This window comes from Sparassis crispa (genome assembly GCF_003851025.1).
Source record: "Sparassis crispa DNA, contig_000008F, whole genome shotgun sequence".
Lineage (NCBI taxonomy): Eukaryota > Fungi > Basidiomycota > Agaricomycetes > Polyporales > Sparassidaceae > Sparassis > Sparassis crispa.
This window is the reverse complement of record NW_020939755.1, coordinates 759938-783675: the sequence shown is the minus strand read 5'-3', so window position 1 is coordinate 783675 and position 23738 is coordinate 759938. Positions and strand designations below refer to the sequence as shown.

Here is a 23738-nt window from a genome sequence, read left to right as displayed (position 1 = left end):
ATTCTTAATGCGGCAGGAGACCTGCCACAAATGGCATTTCTGACATAAGCAAGCACCTCTGCTTTGGATGCCATGCAACGCCTACTTAGATTACACACTCTGCGGCATGGTTTTATAAAAAATTGTGTGTGTAATTGAGTGCTTTATATGCTCTCTAACCATGCAAGATGACTGCTCAAGTGGAGTTTGAGATGGAGATCCATTCAGAGTAACATTGACCTGCAATTGAATCTCTGCTCGGGGACTTTTCTTCTATACATTGCATGTCCTGGCAGTGAAAATTATGCCTGACAAAACTTGTGGTGTCACAGGAATTTTCTCCAGTTGCAAGAGGAAGTCCTTGCATTTGGACAGTTACAGGGAATGCACTAGGCCCAAGTTCAGCTGTGCTGCAAGAGATACATACACTCTCGCCCGGAGGGCGAAGACAAAATTTGGAGGATTTCTGCATACCATCAACTTGGAATCTCTAGAGAACCCATGCCTCTAAGGTTGCACTGCAAGAAGAGCTGTCTTTGCAGTGATGTTTGTACATCTGACCATACTGCAAAGATTGAATATAACTCTACAACATCATTATGGATTGTACCTAAGTAACATACAAACTGATGTTCATACCCCAGAGAACCCGTGTGTTGGAGTCGAGGACACAGCGAGCATCATGCAGATCTGCAGAGTGAATTCTTTCTCACTCCCTTGAATTAATTTCATTTAATTTATTTGATTTTCGCTGACCCTACCACTATAAGTAGACTGCCAAACTTTGGGCCCATCCTCCGAAACCTGAAAGATCCGTCAGCCAACCTCAGTTTTCGGGGGTTCTGGACCTAACCTCAGGTTGGAGGGTCACATTTCGGGGTGTTTCGCACGCAACTTTCGACGTCTTTTTCGCCATTTTCGGGGGTCGGAGATCTAACATTTTGCCTCCGGCGGCCCATTTTTCGGATGGGTGCATCGGAGCTCTCAGTGGATTCGCGGGGGTCCTCCTTTCTCTCATTGTCAACTCTCGTCACAGTCTATTGGCTCGTGGGCACGTTATCCAACCGTTCAGGTGAGACTCTATTTACATGTCTTTATTTGTGCTATCTCTCCTAACACAACCCCTTCTCACCAGCTTACAGACCCTGCCTCTCGCTGCAATTCAACCTTTTAATTGACACGGTGCTCAAGCCAACTACGGTGTTACCATAAATCGAGGAGTCCTTCGCAAACATTGAGGGAAAATTTTGTCAAAATCTCTTCTGCTGAATTTATAAATCTTTTCCTTCTGACCTTGACTGAATTACGGGATAAAACGTATGAGGGCGCATTCGTATCGCTGCCCAGCTCGGTAGAGCGCGATGAACACTTATATGAACCATTCGTATGCCACAAAGTTTGCCTTCTGCATTCGTTATGGCTGATATGAACATTATTGCAGTGCCAATGCTTGGGTGACGCGAACTTGTGTCCGAAGTACGAGTGCACACTGATATCAGAAACACCCGACAACGCAGACAAGACAAGGCAGAAGGTCGACGCCGCCCTTTTCCTCAAGGCCCACACTCCGACGCACTGCGGACAACACCGGGGGCGGCAGGCCATGTCTTTCGAGTTCAAGGCAAACACTGTTAGAGATGACCCGTTCGATGATGAGGTCCGTAGCCACGAGCATGATACAAAATATGGCAACAAATGTCGAGAGCAACTCATCTCTTATGCTGCGAAGATGTTCGCTCATCAGCATCGTGTGTTCTGGTACTCGGTGGTCATCCTTCAAAATGATGCTCGCATCTTACGGTGGGACAGGTCTGGGGCGGTCTTCACTGAGAAGTTCAGCCTTTGGGCAAATCCAGAGATCCTCGGGGAGTTCTTGTGGCGATTCTCTCACTCAAGGCCCGTGGACCAAGGTTATGATCTGACTGCTACATTGGTTCCCGAAGATTCGGAATATTATCATTTGATGACGCAAGTTGCTGAGACGAAACTGGCTGCTGGAGACTATGTGCGGCAGTACTTCAGGAATTCGCTCATCAAGGAGTGGCCGTGGTGGAGGCTGCGAATCGACGAGGAGTTGGCCTATCTCGAGATGGACATGATGCAAGTGTAGCCTAGACAGAAACGGAGGTGAGCACGCAGACACCGTCGGGAGAACCTCATGCAGCGCACACAAAGTACTATCTCGTTGGCAAGCCTCACTTCCTCGCGGACGGTATGGTGGGTCGGGGCACGCGTGGATACGTCGCTCTCGATTGCTAGACGCACCAATTTGTTTTCCTGAAAGATGCATGGCGGGTCGATCTTCCGGATATTGAGAAGGAAGGTGATATACTCAGGAGACTCAGTACCTACTCCGTGAAGAACATCCCGACTGTACTTTGTCACAGGGACGTGCTTGCACGGCCGACAGAGACTCAGTTTGTCTGGGATCAGGTCAATATCGTGAGGCCCTTCTCGGATCGTCCAGTGAAGCACAGGCATTATCGTCTCGTTGTGAAAGAAGTTGGTAAACCCCTCAGCGCTTTCAGACAATGTTATGATCTCATCAAGGTGATGTATGATTGCTTGATAGGTTTATTCCTTTGCATAATGCATTATGCCTGTGTGCTCATTTTGCACTTCAGTGCATCACCAGGTATATGAGAGGCTTCGACTCTTACACAAGGATATCAGCTATGGTAACGTGTTGGTAATGGAAGATATGGAGGACAATGAAGCAATTCAGATCGGATACTTGAACGATTGGGAACTTTCTAAGGCCGCCAATGAAGACATCACTCAAGTAGCGAGACAACCCAAGTGGACCGTGCGTGTTTATGTTTGGCATCGTGTCTTCATTATTGAATTCTGCCTCAAAGCACCTGGCAATTCTTGTTTGCACTATCCCTGCAAAACCCGTACAAGCCCATTATGCTTCAGGATGACCTTGAGTCATTCTTCCACTTAATCTTGTATGTCATGATCTGCCGGATGAAAATGTGGGCTTTTTCGTACACCACTATTTTGATGCTGCAATTCCGCACAACCGACAATTCTACATCTGCAGAGACAAGAATTGGTCTACTGTGCAATTTGGCGAACTTGCATATGCCAACATTCCTATAAAGTTCGGAGATGACGAAATTGACTCTCCTGTGAACAAGATCGTGAAGAGGCTATTGAAGTGGTTCACTGCTTACTACGCCGTAGTTGAGCGAGACCAGTCGCAACTTTGGGAGCATCCTAGAATTGGCGCCATAAGTCAGGAAAGCGATCCACCACAGCGAGGTCAGGGCGAAACATATAAGGCAAAATCTATCGAGTGGACGGTGACTTCGAGGCATACGGCGAGGATGACTCCCAGGATGCAAGCGAGGAGACCACCAAAGCACAGATACAGAAACTCAAGATGCGGGCCGACAAACTGCAGGGTCATGGCGTGATGTGCTCCTTTCTAGACGTCCTTGATAACTCCCTGTGGCCAATGATTGACAAAGTTCCAGATATGCTTCCAACAGATTACAATCACCAGATGAAGATGGAACGCGTAGGCAACTCATCCACTGGCAGGCGTTCTCTGGAAGAGTCCTCCGTGTCTCAGACGAGGAAGAAATTGAAGTTGGCGACCTCGAATGGTACAATAGCGAACTCGAATGGTACAATGGCAAACTCCCAGTGTTTCATAAGCCACGCCAAGAACCGTCCTAAATCGCCCTTCTCGGTCCCGCGCCATGTGTCAGGCATCCAAGTGCTCGAGTAGAACAGCTATGAACAAAGAAGAAATACAGGCATCGCAATCGTCAGGAGCTTGCTTTTCTACCCCCATGCTTGCAAAGAGTCGCTTTCCGCAGAGCAGTATTCAGTGGAGCCCAGCGTACAAAACTTGGCCCGCTTCCACCAACAGGTATTCGCCACCAACTTCTGGTCACATCTAGATATACCTCTACGCCCGGAGTGAGCCCGATTGGCCATTGGAGCCGACCATGGATACGAGGTAAGTTAGCAGGTGCAGGACGACAGGATAACTTGGTAGGAGAGATATTGGCCAAGATGCCGAAGCCCACTCAGGCTTCAGCAACTACAATTAATTTAATTTAAGTTCTTCTCTTCATTTGCCTATCATCACATTCGCATCCTATGTTGTACCTATTTCCGTTGGCTAGGGTTGATTAAACTGTACTGTACACCTCTGTAACGAGCACTATTATGATCGTGGTCGCTTGCCTGCGATATGCATACATACTTTTCATCTGTCACTTAGAGAGTGGCCTGGCGCACATTAACCGACGCAGCGACGTGAGGATTTACACCTTCGACGTGTGCTGTATACAGATCGGCTGTGCTAAATAGCATTGTCACCTGAACCACATTTTTGCTACACACAACCATCGTTCTCTCTACGAAGATGTTATGGCTGAGGCCAGTAATCGATGACACTCTCGAGCCCCGTCAGCTCGAAGGTGAGCGTCGCCTTCGAGTCCACATCCAGCACGAGAGTATACGACCCAGGATATAGCACTGCGTTTCCGTACCCATCGACTCGCGATAGCGAACCAAGCGTGAGGTTGAGCGTGGTGGTCTGGCTAGACGAAGGCGCGATCGCGTGCAAACGATCATATGCCACGAGCGCCTTGTTGGGATACGGCGCGGGACCGAACTCGCCCTTGAGGAAAAGCAGCGTCACGTAGTCGGAGGTGACGGAACTGCCCGTATTTGTCACGTTCACAGCAAAAGAGGCAAATGGGCAGAGGTCAAGGTAACTATAGGATAAACAGCCCTCGACGAGAGTGGAGATGTCGTAGGAATCACAGTTTTTCTCGGCTCCCAAGGTTGCACTGAAGTTCGTGTAATGCAGGCCTAGATGAAATGGTGATGATTAACAACCAGTATCACGAAGGCGAGGGATATACTAACCATAGCCAAACTCCACCACCGGCGTCCCAGTGTACCACTTGTAGGTCCTACCCGGGTTAGTCGGGCCGGGGCGCAGGGCCATGTCTGTCATCGGCACCTGGTAGACGTACTCCGCAGGGTACTGCGTAACTGGTAGGCGACCCGCCGGCGCAGCGTTGCCTACGATGATATCCATAAGCGCAGTACCACCGTCCTGGCCGGGATATCCGCCCCAGATCAGCGCGTTCACATCGGGGTTCGAGAGTAACTCCGAATCATCGACCTGGCCGCCGCCCATCTGCAACACGATCAGCGGCTTGCCCATCTGCGAGAGCTGGTCGATGAAGTCGAGCTGCACGCCGGGGTACGTGATGGTGTAGCGATCCATCGCCTCGGCCTCGACGGTGTCGTCGATCCCGCCGGCAAAGATGATCACTTCGGAGGCGTTGGCCGCAGCAAGAGCCGCGGGAAAAGAGCTGGTGGTGGGGTCGTCGACGCCAGGCCCCGCAGCATAATTTACCGTAAAGCCGAGCTGCTGTGCAGCATACAGCGGGCTATGTAGGTAAGGAGCAATTCCAGCGTAGTTACCCTGCATCTGGGTGGTCGCGTTCGCCCAAGGTCCAATGAGTGCGAGAGTTTTGTAAGACGGGGAGAGCGGAAGGGTGCCGTCGTTCTTGAGTAGCGTGATGCCTTCCACCGCGGCGGTATATGCCAGCTCCTCTGCGCCGGGAGTGCTGACATTCGCCCAGGTGAGCGCACGGTACGAGACACTTTCAGCAGGATCGAAATAGCCGAGTTTCACCAGTCCGGCGTACTGGCGGATGAGCGCACGATCCAGCACGGAAATATTGAACAAGCCCTGCGCATATGCACTAGGAAGGTATTCAGGGTAATATGTCCCGCAATCTGTGTCTGTGCCTGCATTGAGCGCGTCCGCTACAGCCTGTTGGCGTGTGGGAGCGTAGTAGTGTGGTTCGTATATGTTCTGTACAGCGTCGCAGTCCGACGTCACGTACTGGTAGTCGCTTGTCCAATTCCAGTGTTCTCGTAGAAGGGTCTGTAGGAAGTAGCTGTTCGCACAGGACGGGACGCCGTTCACTGCGTTGTACGAGCACATGAACGACCCTACAACTGCGTCACGCGCGCATGTTTTGAACTGGGGAGTGTAGAATTCGGAAAGATCTTGCAGCGATATGAGAGCGTCGAACCCATAGCGCACGTTTCCTTCCCAGTCTTCAATATCATACCCTGCATAATGTTTGCACGTTGCAATGACTTGCTTGTACTGCGGCTCTACGCCGCCTGAGAGAGATCCGCTGAATAGACTTATTATAGCCACAGCACACTGAGACTTACCTTCAAGACCAGTAAGCAAGTTGTACACGTATGACTGTAGGTGAAAGGTGTCCTCTCCGGGAGTTTCCTGGCCTAGGTATCGTGCTGAGCGACATCCTCCTTTCTAGGGAGAACAATAATGTGCACCTCTACCCCACCTTGGGTCGCGAAACGCGTTGATATTTGGAGTCTGAGCCAACGTTGCTTCAGCCTTCACTGTGACGTCATGTGGAGCTGAAATGAAACTTACCCAGAAATCCTGAGATGTACGGAGATTGATGAGCGCTACCCGAGTTCGAAACGCAGATATACGCATACCAGGCCGGAGCGGTTGAAATTGTTGAATGCGCGACCTTCTGTCCCGACAGTCAACCCAACTTGATGGATCAAGGCATCGTCAAAGGCGGCGCTCATTAAGATCGGCTCGGGGAAAGAAGTCGCATAGCTGAAGGGCCCTGACGCAGCGAAGTTGACACCTGGTGAAGATGCAACTCCGTGCAGACCTTCCTGCCACCACCTGAGTAACACATCAGATTCAATGACGCGGCGACGAATTCAAAGCTCACTGGTATGCAGGGAGGCCAAGACGGGGCACACCCGGAGAGGTGTTGCCAGTGTTGTTCAGCTTTTCCTCCAGGGTGAACAGATCGATCAAGGCCGTCGCACGTTCGATTGGCGTCGCAGTAGCGTCGCACACCGTGTTGTTCGCGAGAGGCCCATTGGCGCAGTCCGGAAATGCGGCATGCACACCTCCGGCGAGGGCGAGTATCGACAGTGCAAAAACGGCAGCCATCGTTTCGAGCGAGGGAGGACGAAGACAATCTCGGAGGAACGTCGATGAAAAGGAGCTTTATATCTGCGAGTCCCCCCTATGCCGTGCTGACCAGCGCCCATTTCTTCTAATTTCCCGAGGAATTCTCTTTTACAGGTGAGTAGGAGTGAACCCAGCCTCGCTTCATGGCTCGCGGACCGAGAACAGGCCCCACCTGATCACGCTTCCGACCGTTCTGCATACCCGGAAGCATTAATTGGTTGAATCAGGAGTTCTTGTGACCCGTACGCGAGCGAGTAACATAGAGAAATGTGCACTCTCCCATGCTGTGCATCTCCGGCTGTGACGCTGAACGGGAGGAGTGAGCAAGGAGACCCCCTCCATGTCGAACGTCAATCATGGGCGATGACGACGACAAAGGAATACCAGTCTTCACGACAGAGTTTGCCTATACTCAGCTGCGGGTCGACAGGAGCCGCACGACGATCAGTTCGCGCATGCGGAACTCGGCAGACGGGCAATGTCCTGTAGGCAAAGTAGATGTGAAGAAGCGGGCCGGCGCGGTCTGGTCTTTCGCGCATGAAGTGCGCGGGACCAATATACAAGAGGAGGCATGAGCGAAAAGTGACGGTCCCGTTCTCGAGCACGCAGCTGAAGCAACTGCAAGTTGGTCGAGTACGATCTAAACGGTCTCCAAGTTCGCTCTGGCATCGAATCGAGTCTGATCTCGATCGGCAGATCGCGGCCCCGCCGGTAAATGTCAAGCAATCAACAAGAGTCAACAGGGTAACAGGAAGGATTTGAAGGTGCATACAATGAACGTAGACTAGCAGATCGTCTTCATCAATCCTGTACTTACTAACAAAAGGTGCTTTTTGAAGGCAGCACAAAAGAGTAACGGAACAAAGATTTTTGCGAACTACCGCGACATACTCAACCACATCAGCGAATGAGAACGACTGCTGTGTTTAATAATGTACTCAGTCGTAATGTACCGCAAAGACAGGTGATCATGATACACGCGTGGGCAAAGTGTTCGTTGGTAAAGCAGAGACGCCGGGTAAATGGAGAAGCTACTACTGCGTAAAATCTAGAATCATAGGTTTTCCATGCTGGCGACAAGCTCGGCCATCTCGTTCTTGGATTGGGTATATTTTGCCTGTACATCCTGCATATGCGACAGATGAACGATCGACGTGGCAATACAAAAACAGATGACGAGTAATCCAGTAAATCGGAGGACACTGGCGGAGCGGAACGTACCTCATACTTCTTCTCGATTTCGTCACGTTCTTGCTCCAGCCGTACTACACGTTTCTCAAGGTGCTCTGCCCTGATATCGAGCTGCCTTAGCCTATAGGTGCATCAAGCAAAACATGGTCAGCAAATTGTGCTTGCAAATCAGTAAATTGTAAATCGCACTTCTCCTTTGTATCTTTTGAGGATGCATCCGATGTGTCAAGCTTTGTTTCAAGAATCTCGACCTTCTTCTGCAGACTCTGGTTGAGCTGCTCCTTTTCGAGGAGTGCCTGCTCTAGTTTCTTGTTCTTTGCCTCTGCCTCCTCAGCACGGGCAATAGATTTGTCGGCCTCTGCTCGGATGGATTGAAGGCGCTGTAAATAATTGAGCAGTTGCTTTGGACGAACTCGTTATAGAGACACACCTCCTTAATTCTTTCCATTATTTGTGTGTCAGTATGTGAAGACTATCTGAACGGGGTGTTCTGAGTGAAAGTTCTGCGTATGTGAAGGGTTAAGAGGCGAAAAAAGACTCCTCGTGTTCGTACACGTTTCGAGGATCGACTGAAGTGGAATTTCTCAAAAGGGCCTCAGACGATCCTGGATGATCCCCTAAAGCCCATGTAGTGGCACTAGAATGGACGAACGCGTTACGGAAGCAACTGACGCGTCTGGGTCACGTGCATGGCGTAGTGTTCCCGCATTTCGTCATGCCTCGCGTGCTAGAGTTATGTACTCACTCTGTTCTCTCGCCAACCCTACCACCATCTTGTCTTTCGTTCGCCGCACCCCCACCCGAAATTTCGGGTTGAGATATTTATCTATCTCGATTAGTCCATTTCGCCGCGCGATCCCTAGTAGCGGTACTTTGATTCGCCCGACATTCAGAGCCATGAGCAATTCGACCAAGACGAAGAGCGACGGAGAATGGAGGGCCATTCTGTCGCCAGATCAGGTGAGTATAGCAGTATTCTGCCCATGCTGGCGATAGACATTAGGTTTCGCTCTTCGTAGTTCCGTATCCTACGCCAGAAGGGGACGGAACCTGCGGGGACAGGAAGGTACGAGAACTTCAAGGGTCAGGGGGTATACACCTGTGTGGGGTGCGGTACCCCACTCTACACCAGCGCGACAAAGTTCGCGAGTGGCTGTGGATGGCCTGCATTCTTCGATGGCAAGCATCTAAACTGTTTAGCACATGTCAAGCTCCTGGACCGCTGATCACGCGTTTTGTAGCTATTCCAGGAGCAGTCAGTCGCCATGAAGATCGCTCATTTGGCATGTCGCGTACCGAGATTACATGCACGGCCTGTGGAGGACATCTTGGCCATGTCTTCAAAGGGGAAGGTTTCGACACTCCCAGTACGCTGATCTTTGACTCCTCAATTCTTGTACTGACACGAGTCTCGTAGCTGACGAACGGCACTGTGTGAACTCGGTCTCGCTCAATTTCGTTGATGATGACAAGAAGCCGTAATCCAGCATCGTTGTGCCGGCAATTTGTCGGACGTTGAGAATTAGTAGGTGGATCATGTATTGTTAGATCATCGCAGCGGTTCGGCGTGTAATAATATCAATGTTGGATATGAGATTACCGCGAGGTTGTATCTGGAGGTTATACGATACTGGTGTAAGATAAGCCTAACACCAATTCCTTTCCACACGTACGCCCTTACTTTGATCGATGCTGGTTAGACGGTATCGTATTTAGACGGAAAAAAAAAGCCTGGTTGTAGTGTAGCCAGAAGTATATGGTCATGATACATCCTATTCGGAGACGATTAAAGAGAAGACAATTGTCTTAAAATGGAGAACGCGAGCCGAGGCGACAAATGCGACGAGTGCTAGTGCTATACAAGGTTTGGTTACAGGCCTTCCATGTTCGCGACAAGCTCGTCCAACTCCGCCTTGGACTCGCGGTACTTCGCTTGCGCCTCCTGTGAAAGGACACGAGGCATCAGACGTCACGACACAATGTGCCAGAAATGTGGGTCAGAGTGATTATCAAACGACGCGTCTCGTCGAGCCACATCGGATAATAGGAAACCGCCAAGGGAAGAAGACGTACCTCGAACTTCTTCTCCCACTGGTCGCGCTCCTGCTCGAGCCGTTGCACCTGGCGCTCGAAGTGCTCAGCCTTGACATCAACTTGTCTCAGCCTACATGGGCCACCAGCGGTCAGTGATCTGCCTAAATTAGTACAAAATTGTATACGCACTTCTCCATCGCGTCCTTAAGATTCTTGTCCGCGGCATCCAGCTCCTCCTCCAGGAGCTGAATCTTCCTCTGTAGACCTTCATTCGCGGTTTTGCTCTGATCACCCTCCTCCTGCGCCGCCTTCGCCTCTTGCAGCTTGCCTTCCGCTTTGTCGAGGTCCCCCTCCATCACGGACAGCTTATGTTGCAAGGACGTGATCTCCTGATCCTTCTCGAGCAGCTCCTGCTCGTACTTCTTGTTCTTGGCCTCCGCCTCCTCGGCGCGAGCAACTGCATTGTCGGCTTCCACACGGAGAGATTGAAGGCGCTGTACGTCGCGAGAAACGACACAAGTTTAGACAAAACATCGCTATATGCAGAGCAATTAGCACACCTCTCTGATTCTCTCCATGGTTGTATGGCGTTTGACGGGTACAAGTTTCAATAGATGCGTGCTGTGCAGTCTGGCGCTGTAATGTTGATAAAGTATCAGCCGTGGGAACCTAGCTATTCCTAGTAATTCCATCAGGTGACCTTCGTAATGACTCTTCCGTCTGAGTGATCGTCCTGAGTGCTCTCCTCGTCGTTGTGAACGATTACGGACGACGTCAACCACGGATTTCACCACGGGCCCAAGGTTGGCCTGTGATTATTACAAGTAGAAGCAGAAATTATTCGCGAACATGGCTGCGCCTGTTGCTCAGGAAGGTATGTAGGCTTTACCGGGGTTTTGTCTGAGCTGATCATGTTGTGCCTCCGCATTTCACAGAGCTACCTATCCTCGAGGCAGTTATCAAGTATGTCGTGCGCACATGCTACGCGGACAGTGTTGCTAACATAAAACCACCGTCTCCTAACCGAAAAGCATCCGGAACCGTTTGACAGCCCTGAAAAAGGATAGAGGCGAGTTCATCAAGGCGTCCGATGTTAATTCGCTCTATCATGCAATTGTAAAGCAAGGTGCGTCATCGTCATTACCCAAGGAAATTGTGCCTTTATTCTGACCGCATCTTCTCTGCATACACTCGTTTCTTATCGCCGTCCCGCCTCCTCGGCACGTACCATACGCCCATCCTTTCCAACTGCATCTCAGTTACCCGCTTGAATGAAGTTCGCGACGACCGTACGACGTATAATAACCGCTTGGACACCACACTTGCAGATGTTTTCAATCTGCTCTCCCTCTTCTTCCTTACAATTGGAAGGACAAGAGAGTGTCCCGCTACCTATTGCCAAATTGCCAGCATGAGAGTGAGTTCCTCTCCTTCCGTTGTCTCTTTCCAGAGTCCCGGATCACATGCACCCCCCGCTCTTGACTGCGACCGCGACTAGGAAGAACGGGAACAGATAGCAGTCCCGCTCTGTCCATCAGAAATTTCTCGGCTAGAGTCGTCTGGACGTAAAGAGAAATTGCGGGAGCTTCCCCTGCGATAGTCCCTCTACGTCTCATGACAATCTAGCTTCGGACGTTTCCAGCTGCTCCGTTCCGTCCTTCTGAGCACGGAGCAGAGATTGGCTGCGGTCGATGCGCTCTGTTACCCTATTCTTGGCCCCCCTTAATGAGCCTTCTTTCGTCCAATCATAATGTGACGGACAACTTTGTGTGTGCCGAACAGCCAATTTTGTCATCTGCGCATGTCGAATTTGGATGATCGTCGGTGGATGCGTGTCGTCTTCCCTTTCATTTGGGAAATGCCCGTGGCCAGTCTGACCGTGATGGTTCGTAAGAATGTGTCTCTTCTGCCCTTCTCCCTGCTTGAACGTTCGGGATGGGGGCCGAGGTGTCAGCCAGACCTTGAGAGATTTGGAGACGGTGGCTTTCCTCCAGGAACATTCGTCTCTTACTCTCATTTATATAAGATGCCAAGTCATATCATGTTTCCCCGCACTGGGATTTTACGTCCTTTCATCCATCCGACAGCCTTGGCGCCTCTGGATCTCACAAATCTGCTTCTTTTCTCTTCTTCCCCACTAACCTCACTATGCGGCAGCAAATTCTCGAACATATGAATGAATCCGGGATCTACAACGAGTCAGACCTTGCCCCGTTTCATCGACGGTTGGTGGAATTACGGTGCGTGACACTTCATATGACGGAAGGAGTTCCAGTGATGGCGGCACGTTGCAACACTTTTGACTCCTTGGAACACCGTCCACGGAGAATAAATTTTTGCTCACCTGTATGCTGCGATGGAGATCTTCCACCGTCGTTAATCATCCAGGTGTTGACACTGACGATACATTCAACTTATAGCTCTATCGTTCAGCACGATATGGACAGCGGCAGACATCCAGTCGCAATGACAACATTACTGGAGAGGCAGTTGAACGATTGCGGTGCGTATTGTATTGATACAACCTTTATCCCTGGTTTGCGGTCGTTTACGTTGTCCGACCATCTCGTGCCATTGTAATCCTTACGATTATTCCTTTTCAATCATTTACACTACGTGTACTTGGGTACACCGTTTACTTTGTAATTCTTTTAGATTCTGGTACCCATTAGTGACTAATTCCACTCCCACCGACAGAGGCTCTCCTTTGCAGTTTGCAAGATTCGCTAGGGATTCTCTCTCCAGAGTTAATACCAATCCACGAACGCCTAGTCAACATTCGACGGCAGCTGGTCGCGCTTGCGGCAAAGGAGACCGCTAGAGAAGCCGCGGTTGCGAACGCATTCGTAGTTCAGATGCAGGAACCCGCGTGTATTCAAGGACCTGCATCCGAAGGAAGACGGACTCCGGACGGAGAGCCTGTAAACGGTAGTAACGGAGCTTCAGGAAGCGACAGAGAAATAAAGACGCCGACGAAGGAAAGCACGCCGAAGCCAGAAGGGCCGAAAGATAAAGAGCGGTCCAAAGTCAAAGCAGAGCTCAAGGGCATTCAGGAGGAGCTGCGCAAAATCGATTCGTTGAGTGCATCATTACCATCTTATACCAAGTTGCTTGGTGCTGATTGGCATAGCACTTATTTTTGTCATGCTCGCCGCTTGATTTTCGCGCTGCTGCCATATACACATCCTTATTCTGTGTCCCTCCACCTCACAATGTTATTGGCCATCCTCTTAATCCCTAATCAGGAAGCGTGTAGATGGCAAGTTCATGGGTCCAGGCGGAACGTTACCGGCGTCTCAAGCGATCTGCTCTTCTTTGCTGGAAGAGTGCTTTGAGATCGCGCAAGAGATCCGTGCACAGGACGATTCAAAACATGTCGCATCTTCTCTGAAGCCTATCTACGACAGGCTTAGCGAGATCCGGCGAGAGTTGGAAAGTCTTGTATGTCGGGACTTCTATTCTGTGCGCCATCATGTGGTTGATTAATTTCGTCAAAGGTCTTGACGCATCGATGGAGTCTGCGCGAGACGGATCTGTGGAATTACAGCCTCAGTTTGCAAGAAATTGACAAGATGAGGGTGGACGGAAAGTTCGTCGATGCAGAGGGAACTCGGCCAACGGGACAATATGTGGGTGTGTCCTTCCATAGCGAACGCGTGTCCTCACCTTCGTTCCAGGTTTTGTTGTACCTGCTCAGGCGATGTTATGGCTTGATTTACCGGCTGCTCTCATCCAGCGAGCCCGTGTCCGAAGAACTTATGCCGATCGTAAGTGATGGCGATCGCAGTCATGCCACACACCCATTTTCCCTCTTTTGACAGGCCAACAAACTCTCAACAGTCAAGAAGTGTCTGAATGAAGTGCTAAAATATGGCGGACCCTTCAGTCCACGAGATCTCTACCCTGTGCGTACTCGCTATCATGCATGACATTCTCACGGAGGGAGACAAGTTCCCGCTACCCCGATTATTGCGGCTTGAATACACGGGCATTGCAGGTACAGAGAGCTGACGAACGACACATTTTCAGTACCAGCTGGCACTGCATCAGATAGACTCGATGCGGAAGGACGGCAAGTTTATTGGCATCGACGGGTCGATACCAGAGGGGCAGGGGATCGTCATGGCGCATCTCAACGAATGCCACGAGCTGCTTGAGATGGTGAGCACTCCGTCTCACCTTGTCCCAGTCGGGCTGATCGGCGCGTCTCTGCAGTTGAAGCAGGCGATGGACGAGAATGACAATGAAGATGAGTATGTAACCGGTGACGAGGATGACTCTGTATTCGACGAACCGTCGGACGATGGTCAGGAATAAGATTCAGGACTACATTTTATAGAATGAATGGTTTTTGTGCTGTATGGATATTTTACTACGACGGGGCGAGTGTTCAGCCCGACTTTTCCTATGGTCACTGCAAATGTTGCTCGTGTTGCGATCAGGCGACATACAGGTATACGGGGAACGTTACTTCAGAAAGGCATCATAAACAACGCAGGCACATCCATCAATCTGGAGCGTCATTGCTGACAGGAAATCCAAGCTCACAACGACAAGAGAACAGATGACGACAATTCCACCCTATGTCATTCGCGCGGCACGAATAGGTAGTGTAGCAAGCAGAAAAAACCATCAAATCAGATTTTTAGTCATCGAGGCTAGCCTACTCTATGAGAATGAGGAGACGTGGTCCTCCACAACTTTCTTGATCTTTGCCTCAATCTCAGGTGTGATCTGGCCAGCCGAGATCTCCTGGAGGAGCGGGCCCTGCGTCGCAGTTAGGTGCGAGCGGAACTCAGCCTCCCAGCGGGTGATCTGGTCGACGGCGATCGGGTCAAGCTGTAAATGACGCAGTTAAGGCCTGTTGTCCCGATGACACGGATGAGTATACGTACGAGACCGTTTACGCCAGCGTAGATGATGGGGACCTGGATCTCCATCGCCATGGGCTGGTACTGGCCTTGCTCTGCAAAGAAACCGGTGTAAATCGAGGCGCATATATAGACGCCGGAGGTAACGTACTCAGAAGCTCGGTCAGACGGGCACCACGAGAGAGTAAGAAGCGCGTCGACGCGTCGAGATCAGAACCAAATTGAGCGAAGGCAGCGACTTCACGGTACTGCGCGAGATACAGCTTCAGCGAACCGGCAAACTTCTTCATGATCTTGCTGCAAGCGATATACCACGTGAGAAGACAATCACAATGTGATCACAGGGCAAATAAAACTGACGTCTGGGCAGCCGAACCGACACGAGACACTGACAAACCGACGTTGATGGCGGGGCGAACACCACGGAAGAAGAGCTCAGCTTCCAGGAAGATCTGGCCATCAGTGATGGAAATAACCTACGTAGGATGCGGTTTTAGGACACACGCATTCAGCGGAAGAAGAGGGGGGGAAAACTACGCACGTTCGTGGGAATGTACGCCGACACATCACCACCCTGGGTCTCAATAATGGGCAGCGCGGTAAGGGATCCTCCACCAAACTTTTCATTCATCTTGGCAGCACGCTCCAAGAGACGGGAGTGCAAGTAGAAGACATCACCAGGGTAAGCCTCACGACCGGGGGGACGGCGAAGAAGTAGCGACATTTGACGGTAGGCAACAGCCTGCTTAGATAAGTCATCATAAATGATGAGAGCTGAAGGATGGTTGAATGAGTATGGGGCTTGGCACAAGCTGCCAGATATTCTTACCGTGCTTGCTGTTATCACGGAACCATTCACCCATAGCACAACCAGAGAAAGGAGCGAGGTACTGGAGGGGAGCAGCCTCCGAAGCAGTAGCAGCAACGATGATAGTGTATTTCATAGCATCGTTCTCCTCCAGGGTCTGAACTAGCTGAGCGACAGTCGAACGCTTCTGGCCGATAGCGACGTAGACACAGTAGAGCTTCTTGTCCTCGTCCTGGCCATCGTTCCATCGCTTCTGGTTGAGGATGGTGTCGATGGCGACGGCAGTCTTACCAGTCTGACGGTCACCAATGATCAGCTCACGCTGGCCACGGCCGATAGGGACCATAGCGTCGATGGGCTTGATACCGGTCATCATGGGCTGATTAACCGAGCGACGGGGCAAAATACCGGGGGCTTTGAGGGAGGCACGGCTGCGCTGGGTAGCCTTGACGGGACCCTTACCATCAATGGGGTTACCGAGAGCGTCGACGACACGGCCCAGCAGTTCGGGACCAACTGGAACGTCGACAATTTGGCCGGTACGCTTGACCGTGTCGCCCTCCTTGATAGCGCGATCGTTACCAAAGATGGAGACACCGACGTTGTCGGCTTCCAAATTCAGGCACATGCCGCGGACGCCGGAAGAGAATTCCACCATTTCCTCGGCTAGAATGGTTGAGTGGACGTATGAAAACACGAGTGAGTGAGAGGGTACTCTTCCACATACCCTGGACGTTTCTCAGACCCCAGACACGTGCGATACCGTCACCGACACCTGGAGGACACCAGTTTCAGTCCCTCTTGTCCTGTGGAGCAACGGAAACGGAAAGAACTTACTCAGAACGCGTCCAGTCTCCTCAACATTCGCGCCCACAGACGAGCCAGCTATGCGGGACTCGAGAATGGAAGATACCTCGGACGCAGCTGTGACGTGTCACATAGCAAGGCGACATCATCATACGGGGGAGAAGAGAGAAAAAATATGAGATGCAATGAGTCTTCACGTGTAGACTCCTCGGCACTTACCAGCTTTCGCGGTTGCATATGAGCGAGAGACTGCAGGAGCAACGCGAACAGCGCTCTAAATTTTGCAAAGTCACCAATAATTCGCATACGAAGATAGAACGGTTGGCAAAAGAACGAAGTAACCTACCCTGGGCGCGGCCAGCGCAGCTGCGCGGAGGGAGTTTCTGAGGGCGACCCTGTGCATCGAGGAAGGAGGGAAAGTGGAGTACACGAAAGAATCAACGGTCGGTGCGTAGGGCTTTTTCGGAAGCCGGCGTCCCTCCGTTACATAATCCCGAGTTCGTACTCCGCCCCAATTGCCTTCCTCGGCTCTCCTCCGTTTGTGTCCGCTTCTCAGCTGCTCGTAACAAAGTCATAAAATTGAAACATGTGCGTAAAGATGTACATGTACATCGGCGACAAGCGTGCAGACTCTACTATTGTCCAAGATCTTGGCGAGTTGTGATACTTCGGAACTCTACATATCATGTCCGCAAAAACCGAGGTTAACCACACGTCCCGCCGGAGCTGCCATTGGCGCGCAATGCATCGCCTTGTGGACAGCTTCACGACGTGAGGACAGTGCAGCCAGTCTGGAAAGTGGTCTTCAGTTTTCGCTGGCAGCTGTGCTGTAGAAATACGCACCGTCAACTTCTTGTGCGGACGCTGGGCTCGACTTTGGACCAGTGCCAGTATGTGCTAATGGTGCTCAGGCTATCGCCGAGTAATATTTGCACTGAGTCGTCCAACAAGTGAATCGAGCGCCGTGTGAGTGTAGCCAAAAGAGACTACACTCAGGCGCTCAAGATTCATCGTAGAGAGTAGAGCAGAAGCACAATGTCGAGCCTAGGATGGTAGAGCCAAGCAGAACGCCAGGGGATCGCAGGTCAAGCCGAAGGAAAGAAAAGAAACAAATAGCACCATTCGCCGACGCTATAGGGATGTTCCGTCAGCTGAAGCCTGTCACTCGTCTGAGAGAACACTCACTGGGCAAACCGATGCTTGAAAAAGAGAATTATAAGACCGGAGGAGCCGGAGTTCATAGGAAGTTCCAGTACGCCGGGAAGATAGAAGACAAAGCCAAGGCACAAGCAAAAGTAGTCCGACAGCTGGATAGGGCGAGCAAGTTCGTGGGCATATCAGTCGAGCGCTGAGAGCCGGGTGGACTTCAGGGCCGTGACGGCGGGGTGATCGTAAAGAAAGGCGACATCTAGGCGATGCGAGTGCTTCCTCGGGTAGTTGCTTCAGAGCCGCCAGAGCCGAGCAAAGAGCCAATGCGTACGGAGGAAAGACCACAGTTGGCTGTTGGAGCGATGCCGCGCTCCCTGCAAAGCTCGCCAGATCGCTGTTGCGAATGGTGTGGTGATTCCATGTAAGCATGTAAGCACGTAAAGAGCGTGACCAGCTGACTGTTGCGGATAGTGCTGCGCAGATTCTGAGGAGAAGATACCAGTTCACCGTGGCGGATAGTGCTGTGCGCTAGAAGGTCGTAGAGCAGAAGACCAGTTGATTGTTGTGGATGGTACCGCGCATTCGCTCAGAAGGCCGAGCACGACAGAAGTAACGACAGACGACAGTTAGATCCAAGTATCGCAAAGCTGAATACAAACTTGGGGTCAGAATTGAGCAGCACCGGTCGAAAGCGATCACATACCGGCAATGATAGGTAGTCGGCATCGCGCACACCAGCGAGTTGGCGTGTGAACGTTGACCAGATCGCTGGGCCGGGAAAGAGAGGCGACAGTCAGGTGCCCAGAATGTTACCATTAGGACGTCGATCGGAAGCTCAGAACTGAGGGGGCAAAGTTCGGGAGTGCAGATGCTGGGTGATGCAGAACAGATGACTGCTAATAGTCACAACGCCGCAAAAGCTGCACGTACGTTAGTCAACAACAAAGCATATCTCTCCCAGAGTAAACCGTACCGGGAAAGGAAGGGCTTTCGCTGCGACCGATGTCGCGAATGTGCTGCTCGAGAGCAGGAAGCGGCGAGAAGCCAAGGACGAGACGGAACCAACAGGACAGATGACACCTGAAGGTTGTGCACGTCGTCGCTGTGCAAGGCAGAAAACAACAATTCCGAGCGATGTCTTGGGTGGACAGCTCGTGGAGAGAGAAAGGTTTTGAATAACGTCAGAACAGACGACAGTCATCGCCAACGCCGCGAAAGCTGCGTCGTCTTTGATCAACCACTGGCCGAATTCTACTGAGAAGAGGACTTACCGGAAAAGGCCGGCATTGTGACCGATGTCGCAAGGATACTGCTCCAGGGAGGGCAGTGGAAAGCCGAGAATACTACAGAACCATCAAGACAGGTGACACTTGAAGATTGTGAACATTGCCACTGCGTAGGGCTCGGAAGTGTGGAACAGTTGAAGCCTGAGGCCCCGCGAATACAGGTGGCAGCTGTGAGCCATGCCGCCGGTGTGGTGCTCGTGAACAGAGCAAAAATTCGTCGACACATCAGAGCAGAGGACAGTCAATGTTACCGACGCCGCAAAGCTGCGCTATTCTTTGTCAATGATTATGAGACTCTCCTTTGAGAAATGGACACACCAGTGAGGGGGTGGAGAGGGTGCCAAGGAAGCGACGGAACGATCTAGAAGCCAATCCGAGTCGTGTGCGTCGCCGCAAAACAAGGCACCCTAGTTAATGGGAAAGGAGGAAATCGTCGAGACAGACGATAGTTGGCTGCGGGCAGTGCCGCGGGTATATTGCTCGAAAGCTAGAAGGAGTGGGGGCCAAGGATGCGACGGAACCTTCGAGACAGGTGGTACTCGAAAGCTCGAAACCTCGCGTCGGCACGGCCCGGGTGTATTGCTCGAACGCTGGAGGAGTAGGGGAGCCGAGGATGCGCTGCAACGATCAAGATCTGGAAGTTGCGAAACGTCGCCGCAGAACACGGCTGGAGAGTGGGAAGTGAAAGCTTCACAGAAAACAAAAGCTGTAAAGACCGTGCTGCAGATACCACGGGATCTAACGAGTGACCATTAGACTCAGTGCTCTACTCCTGGAGAATATACCACGCACCGTGTGTAAAATGGGAGTCTTCGAAATGACATAGTAAAGACGGACGACAGTTGGTTGTTGCGAGAGATGTCGCGGGTATACTTCTCGAAAGCTGGGGTGAGGCCAAGGATGAGCCGGAAATTTCAAGAAAGGGGGCATTAGAAAGTTGCGAACGTTGCCGCGGGACATGGCACTGAAGACAGGCGTTCGTCAAGATACACGGTAGCCTGCCGTCTCGAAAGCTGGGGGACCTCAGCCAAGGACGGGACGACAGCTGGAAACGCGCACGTTGCCACGTGACATGGCTCGGGGGTTGGGAAATTGCACAAACGGACGATCGAAAACTAGGAATAGCAAAAATCTTCGGAAAGTCCGATCAATCATGGGTCCCACTGCTGAGCAAGGAGAGGATGCTCACTTACCATGGAAAAGCGCGCGTACCGATCGTAAAGCCATAAAGAATCTTTTTTTGTGATTTCACAGTTTTCTGCTTTTGTCTGGCGTTTTTGTGATTTTGTGTTCGAAAGCGAATTGAGAGCCGATCGAGAGCGAAAGCCGAAGACGAAATCATAGCGATATGTGGTTTTCTGTTTTCAGTGAGAACCGGAAACCAAAAGCGAACCGAAAGCAATTTGAGAACGAAATCCAAGTTTGGAGTATGAGGACTAGAGTCAAGACCAGTCGGAGAAGATATATGACGGTCTGGTGTTGCGAACGATGAGGCGGATATGGGGATAGACAATGATGGCGACGAGTCGAAGACGATGCAAGAGGAGGATTTGCGGTGATTGTGGGTGGACGTTAAGCAGGTGTTACGAGAGAACGGACGTGAGCGCGTTGGAGGGTGGGTAGTCAGCATGTGATCTACTTGCGACCCCAGCGCATGAAGAGCTTGCGAAGCGATTCCTTGAATCCCGGCGAGGTGCTTACCGAATCCACAGTCCAGTCAGACCAAGCCGACCGCAGACCAGTGAAACTGCAAGAAGAGCTAGTAGAGCTAGAGGAAGTAGAAGACACGTCCCAGCTCGGGCGGGACGCCTCGTAGTCCTCCGCGAATGGCTCGGTGAACGACGCATGAAGATCTGCCTGTGGTGGACAGGAAGACATTGGTCCGAGCTTCTCCATCTTCTGAGGCGCTCTAATGGCAGGCTCAAGGAACGACTGCACGACATAGGACACCCCGTCTTCAACAGGAAGAATCTTTCCCGAGGTAGCACACGGGTCAATCTGCACCTCGAGGGTCGGGAGGATGCCGGAAACCTCCATGTGTTCGGAATCGGTCTTCTGCCAAGCCTTGGGTGAGATCACACCAAAACGGTGTTCAGCTCGGAAAATGGCAGTTGCTTGAAAAGCGGGGATGAATTGTACCTCGGGCATACAATCGGAGCCGATCTTCTGCAATGGCTTAGGCGAGACCATACCATAGCGGCGTTCAGCGCGGGAGGTGGGAGTCATTTTCGAAGCGAGCGCGAGCAGGGCTGCCGGTGTACCATCGGAGTCGGCCTTCTGCAACGTCCTGGGTGAGACCATACCATAGCGGCGTTCAGCGCGGGGGGTAGCAATGGCTTTAACAGCTGGCGCGGACCGTGCTTCAGGGGGAGACTAAAACAAGCCATGAGTTCACAAGGATCTCAGCAGATGCAGACGATCATGCAAACATACCGTGGTACCAGTGCCCACATGCGCCTCAAGCTCATACTCCACCTCCGCCTCCTCAGCAATCTCCTCCAAAACCTCCGCCATCATTACAGGGCCATCATAACTGCGCTTCATCTTCGACATCAAGCGCTCACTAGACTGCTCGTGCAGCCGCCACACCGCGGGAAAGGAGGTATCCTTGTTGACCTTGGAGGCAACATTAACGATTGGAACCGGTGCTGCCACAGGACTAGGGAAAATGTTAGACGAGGTATCAAAATGGATATCGACGAATGAAACGTACGCATCGTGACCAACCGGAGGCCAATACTCGACGACAGCGCTCTGCTCATTCACCAGGAGGTCAGGTGAGATATACTCAACCGTAGAAGGCTGCACAAGACGAGCATTGCGTACAGATTTGATGCTTGCCGACACGGGCGCATGTTCGAAGGCCTTCAGGACTGCGTTCCCGATGTCACCATCGACCACGATGGGCTTCACTGGGACCATGGTCCCGCCTGCATTACCAATATCATTGTCATCCTTCTGCCCAAGCTTCTCATCGTCAGCAGAAAAAGCAGCATTGGAGAACAAGCGGCTGCCAATGACGTGTTAAGTTCGCGAGTCAGGAGCGGGACAGAATGTGAGGAGTAACACGTACTTCAGAGCAAGAACGTCTTCGATCAAGCCCGCGGTGACACGGGGCCCAGCTGGAAGAGGCCTACAAAGGGGCAACATTGTCTGAGCAAGGATGTAATCTACTAAAGATGGAGACATATACTTCTCAGCCGGCGACTTAGTGACGAGTCTTGCGGGGGAAGAAACCGTTCCTGCATGAACGGGAGGCGAAGTCTTCATAATCGTCGTCGCCGACTTGCCGGTCTCCGAAGGGCTCTCCTCCTCTGCCAGACCGCCTAATGTCGGCTTGAATGCGCGCGAAGGCTTCGCCTCCACCTTGACAGGAGGAGAGGGAGCGACACTACGCGATCGAAGGGGCTTGACAAAGCGCGAACCATTGACGGATCTGGGAGGCTTCTTCTCCGCGTTGACCTTCTTCTTCGTCGTGACAGCCTTGGGCGTCTCAAAGCCATACGTCCACTCTGGAACGGTCAAGTAGTTCTCCTTGCCGACCTTGCGCTTGGGGAAAGGAGGTGGGGGTTTCTTTGCGGCGACGGAGACAGGACGACACTTCGCAGTCTCCAGACCGTCGACCTTCTGCGACTTCGCCTTCAGAGCGGTGGGTGAAGCGGTGTTCTCCACTACAGCGTCAACTACAGCGTGGGTAATCGTCATGTTAGCCCCTCTTCAGCGCAGCACAAGAACGAGATGACTGACCAGTAATATGAATGTCACCAACATCTTCTTCCACAACTGCAACAACAACAGGTTCTGCACCCTCATCCTTCGCAACCGCCTCCTCCTTGTCCGAGGCAGTAGCCGCTTTCGACAAGACCTTTGCCGGCGGGCTACCCGCTCGAACGGGCTTGGGCTGACAAATAGCAGTGCGCCGCACTGGAGTACCGAAAGCCCCAGGCAAGGAAGTGCGGTTCACAGAAGCTTTGGTCGGCTTTGCAAAGGACGCTCGAGCAGTGGTGGAGGGAGGCGAACGAGGTACAGAAACTGGGGCAGTAGGCGACATCTTGGAATAAATCGGAAGAGAAGAAGCACGTTTCATCTAGGCGAATACTTCAGTTCAAGCGTGAAACACCGCAGTAGTGAAGGGCACTCACGGTAGAAACATAACCAACAGAAGCCTTCGCTACATGCGAGCCAGCGACCTTCGGATTCGACAGTCCAGGAGTTGACAACTTAGTTCCTCCTGCAGGCAGCGCCGCCTTCTTGTCTACATCGACGGGTCTCTTCGAGATCGACGAAGAAACGGAGACCGGTGTAGACGTCGACCGCGCATGACCAATCGAAGGATGAATGGTAGTAGCACCAGGCTTCATCTTGACGGCAGTGTTACGAGGGGGAGGCGACGCAATCTTAGAGACAATAGACATGGCTTCTTGATGACGAGGTTGAAGGCCGGGTCGACGAGATGCTTGAAGTGGACGTAGAGAGCTGGTCTGCAATGGACAGTTGAGGGGATTTATGAGCACCGGTTGTGCCTTTGACCAAGCTGACATTTCATGTTAGGCCGCATAGAACACACCACGTTACAGCATTCGAGTAAGATC

General features: G+C 51.7%; 8 protein-coding genes across 8 annotated transcripts; 4 read left to right on the top strand and 4 right to left on the bottom strand.

Moving 5' to 3' along the window:
- Positions 1 to 1582: 1582 nt before the first annotated feature.
- On the top strand, positions 1583 to 2089 carry SCP_0902580 (hypothetical protein; the record flags this gene model as incomplete). Its single annotated transcript, XM_027761491.1, has 1 exon — positions 1583 to 2089. One exon carries the CDS (start codon positions 1583 to 1585, stop codon positions 2087 to 2089), a length of 507 nt encoding a protein of 168 aa, XP_027617292.1.
- A 2277-nt stretch (positions 2090 to 4366) lies between these two features.
- SCP_0902570 (Probable exo-1,4-beta-xylosidase) lies at positions 4367 to 6979 on the bottom strand (the record flags this gene model as incomplete). Its single annotated transcript, XM_027761490.1, has 7 exons — positions 4367 to 4815; positions 4873 to 6153; positions 6208 to 6279; positions 6334 to 6376; positions 6437 to 6445; positions 6505 to 6703; positions 6753 to 6979. The coding sequence occupies 7 exons, from the start codon at positions 6977 to 6979 to the stop codon at positions 4367 to 4369; spliced, it is 2280 nt and encodes a 759-aa protein (XP_027617291.1).
- Positions 6980 to 7356: 377 nt separating this feature from the next.
- On the top strand, positions 7357 to 7575 carry SCP_0902560 (hypothetical protein; the record flags this gene model as incomplete). Its single annotated transcript, XM_027761489.1, has 1 exon — positions 7357 to 7575. One exon carries the CDS (start codon positions 7357 to 7359, stop codon positions 7573 to 7575), a length of 219 nt encoding a protein of 72 aa, XP_027617290.1.
- Positions 7576 to 8054: 479 nt separating this feature from the next.
- SCP_0902550 (Tropomyosin-2) lies at positions 8055 to 8639 on the bottom strand (the record flags this gene model as incomplete). The annotated part of the gene is made up of 4 exons (XM_027761488.1): positions 8055 to 8126; positions 8222 to 8312; positions 8381 to 8571; positions 8622 to 8639. 4 exons carry the CDS (start codon positions 8637 to 8639, stop codon positions 8055 to 8057), a joined length of 372 nt encoding a protein of 123 aa, XP_027617289.1.
- Positions 8640 to 9088: 449 nt separating this feature from the next.
- On the top strand, positions 9089 to 9673 carry SCP_0902540 (Uncharacterized protein; the record flags this gene model as incomplete). The annotated part of the gene is made up of 4 exons (XM_027761487.1): positions 9089 to 9151; positions 9211 to 9370; positions 9433 to 9558; positions 9609 to 9673. 4 exons carry the CDS (start codon positions 9089 to 9091, stop codon positions 9671 to 9673), a joined length of 414 nt encoding a protein of 137 aa, XP_027617288.1.
- A 388-nt stretch (positions 9674 to 10061) lies between these two features.
- On the bottom strand, positions 10062 to 10803 carry SCP_0902530 (Tropomyosin-2; the record flags this gene model as incomplete). Its single annotated transcript, XM_027761486.1, has 4 exons — positions 10062 to 10133; positions 10265 to 10355; positions 10415 to 10719; positions 10786 to 10803. 4 exons carry the CDS (start codon positions 10801 to 10803, stop codon positions 10062 to 10064), a joined length of 486 nt encoding a protein of 161 aa, XP_027617287.1.
- A 271-nt stretch (positions 10804 to 11074) lies between these two features.
- SCP_0902520 (UPF0662 protein) lies at positions 11075 to 14542 on the top strand (the record flags this gene model as incomplete). The annotated part of the gene is made up of 13 exons (XM_027761485.1): positions 11075 to 11099; positions 11161 to 11188; positions 11257 to 11351; positions 11485 to 11642; positions 12383 to 12465; positions 12646 to 12728; positions 12923 to 13301; positions 13471 to 13666; positions 13723 to 13854; positions 13903 to 13992; positions 14047 to 14130; positions 14255 to 14386; positions 14441 to 14542. 13 exons carry the CDS (start codon positions 11075 to 11077, stop codon positions 14540 to 14542), a joined length of 1587 nt encoding a protein of 528 aa, XP_027617286.1.
- A 351-nt stretch (positions 14543 to 14893) lies between these two features.
- Positions 14894 to 23561, bottom strand: SCP_0902510 (hypothetical protein; the record flags this gene model as incomplete). The annotated part of the gene is made up of 17 exons (XM_027761484.1): positions 14894 to 15064; positions 15121 to 15191; positions 15248 to 15393; positions 15457 to 15572; positions 15638 to 15870; positions 15926 to 16570; positions 16632 to 16679; positions 16742 to 16828; positions 16931 to 16985; positions 17058 to 17267; positions 20848 to 21519; positions 21580 to 21805; positions 21860 to 22156; positions 22220 to 22279; positions 22340 to 22829; positions 22894 to 23233; positions 23289 to 23561. 17 exons carry the CDS (start codon positions 23559 to 23561, stop codon positions 14894 to 14896), a joined length of 4140 nt encoding a protein of 1379 aa, XP_027617285.1.
- Positions 23562 to 23738: the final 177 nt, after the last annotated feature.